This window comes from Triticum dicoccoides, chromosome 7B (assembly GCF_002162155.2).
Source record: "Triticum dicoccoides isolate Atlit2015 ecotype Zavitan chromosome 7B, WEW_v2.0, whole genome shotgun sequence".
In the NCBI taxonomy this organism is placed as follows: Eukaryota; Viridiplantae; Streptophyta; class Magnoliopsida; order Poales; family Poaceae; genus Triticum; species Triticum dicoccoides.
Genome location: NC_041393.1, coordinates 2987242 through 2989644, shown reverse-complemented (window position 1 = coordinate 2989644; position 2403 = coordinate 2987242). Strand labels below are relative to the sequence as shown.

The 2403-nt window shown below is 52.2% G+C and overlaps 1 protein-coding gene across 2 annotated transcripts in view; it reads left to right on the top strand.

The window, feature by feature from the left end:
- LOC119337339 (triphosphate tunnel metalloenzyme 3-like) overlaps window positions 1-2403 on the top strand; it is a 3001-nt gene extending 598 nt beyond the window's left edge. The window contains exons 2-3 of one of the 2 annotated variants that reach the window (XM_037609450.1): window positions 7-613; window positions 2108-2403. In XM_037609450.1, coding sequence (XP_037465347.1) covers window positions 7-609 — 603 coding nt within the window. In that variant the 3' untranslated portion in view covers window positions 610-613; window positions 2108-2403. Of the gene's footprint in view, window positions 614-2107 lie in introns of both variants that reach the window. The other variant, XM_037609449.1, reaches the window with a different exon arrangement.

Here is a 2403-nt window from a genome sequence, read left to right as displayed (position 1 = left end):
GACGCGGCCGCGCACGGGCGCCTCTCCACCTTCCTCGCCCCGCGCCTGCTCCGCACCGACGCCCAGCGCAACGTCTTCTTCGACGCCCCCGCGCGGCCCCTCGCCGCCGCCACCGCCGCGCTCCGCGTCCGCCTCTACGGCCCCGACGACCGCGCCCCCTCCCGCGCCGTCCTCGCGCTCAAGCGCCGCCCGCGCATCCACGCCGGCGTCAGTCGCGTCGAGGAGGTCGAGGAGCCCCTCGACCCCGCCCTCGCCCTCGCCTGCCTCGACGACCCCGCCCGCCTCGGCGCCGTCGACTCCCCCATCGTCCGGCTCGTCTCCGACGAGTACGGCGTCGGCGGGGACAAAGCGCCGTTCGTCTGCCTCGGCGGCTTCCGGAACACCCGCGGCGTCTATGAGCTCGGGGAGGGTGAGGGGCAAGGGCTCATGCTGGAGCTGGACGAGACGCATTTCGATTTCGGCACCAACTACGAGCTCGAGTGCGAGACCGCGGAGCCCGACCAGGCCAAGGAGGTCCTCGAGCGGCTGCTCACGGTCGCTGGGGTGCCGTATGAGTACTCCCGGAGCAATAAGTTCGCGTGCTTCATGGCCGGGAAGCTGCTTCCATGACTAGGTTTGTTGTTGGTCTTTAGCATGTCTCATATGATGATTAAATCGTGACATTCGTTTGTTTCTTGCAACTATAAACTTATTCTGTGCCATGTGATTTCAGACCTCACAAATGCAATGTTTAGTTCTGTTACATTCTGGCATTTGATAACTTGCATCCAAGAATACTACTACTTGGTAGCATAGCGACACAGGGATTGCATTTCGATCCTTGTAAACAATACTTTGTCCGGAGCATGATCGGACAACCGCTGGGTACAAGGTGGTGGTGGTATGGCTGGTTGTGAGAGGACTAAATTTCATCTCTCGAGTCCATTTATATACAGGAACAACAATCCAGACTAGAACAAACTGAATGTCGTATATTTACCACACCTTAGACAGAGTTCCTTCTCTTATGATTATGGGCAATGAGTCTGTTGTTGCGGTCTCACCACACCGCATCACATCTGATGTGTGTCATTCTGCTCTCTGGATTGCAAATGGCGCATCCTTAGTTTCATCACCTCCCTGATGAGCTGCTTCTTGTCTTGACCCACCTATGGGAGACCAACCGTTCTCTTGTTCCGATACAGCATGGAGGCAGCTGGGCTGTTGGGGTAGTGCGGACACGATCCTTCGCCTTCTCCCTTGGCGGTCTCTTCAACACAAGGAGACACCACTGCTTGCACGGTTGTGCCAATGCTGATAGTGAGGCTGCTACTGCTTCCTGGTAGATGCTTAGGTAAACTGCAACTTGCGTTGCTGCCTCCTCTTGTTGCACCTGGGTGCACAAAACTCTCACAGTATTAATCTGAATCATCAGTTTTTTTATCCCATAAAGATGCTAGACTTTAGTGATAACAGGGTAGACAGGTATACTGTCTGCTGACTGCAGTATATCTGGGAAACACATGAACAGTTTTGATGGACATATACAGTGCAGCAAAATTCCAGGTACGCTGCTTGTCCACCAGGGTACCATCCTTACCATGGATCTTTGTTTTGACATCCCTGATGGTATCTGGGCTCTCAACCTCGAGAACGAGGGTCTCACCAGTCAACTTCTTGATGAAGATTCTCTGGATGTCCACAACGAGGTGGAGAGTCGATGCACCCTTTTGATGTCGCAATCTGCTAGAGCGCGTCCGTCGTTGATCCTGGATCTTTGCCTTGGCACCATCGATGGTATCTGACGGGTCAACTAGGATGATAGCTGTCCTGCGGATCAGGGTCTCGACAATGATCTCCATTTCTTGAACTAGAGCACCAAGCATCAATAATAATATCAACAGATAGTATAGTAGTTGTTGTTTCGCTCGTGCAAAACTCGTAGTGATGCCTGCTTTAGGAAAAAATTTCCCTGTTATTGCTCTCTACTTATCTTTCCGGGATAAGAGTTGTTGTTTCGCTCGTGCAAAACTTGTAATGATGGCTGCTTTAGGGAAGTTTTCTCTGCTGTTCCAGTAGTGCGATTTTTGCTGTTGCTCCCTACTTATCTTTTCTTTCAAATTTTCAGAAACCAAGACTTCAAAAGTGACAGTGCAGCGGAGCAAAGGTTGCTGATCATGATGGCCACCGAGGTGTTCCATTGACGACGACTTGGATGGGGCCCGCTGATTCTCGGGATAAATTCTTGAGCAACTTGTTGCCCTGTCGCTTGATAGCCTGGCTAGCTTCTGCTGTTATGTTTTGCGCTGTTGGTTGTTAATCTTCAGACTTGTTCTTGTTCCCTGGGTGTGGGAGGATGTCTCTGCTGTGATGCGTTGGTCCTTTTTATGGTGCTGAGTTGATAGCTCTTCATAGTTTGATATC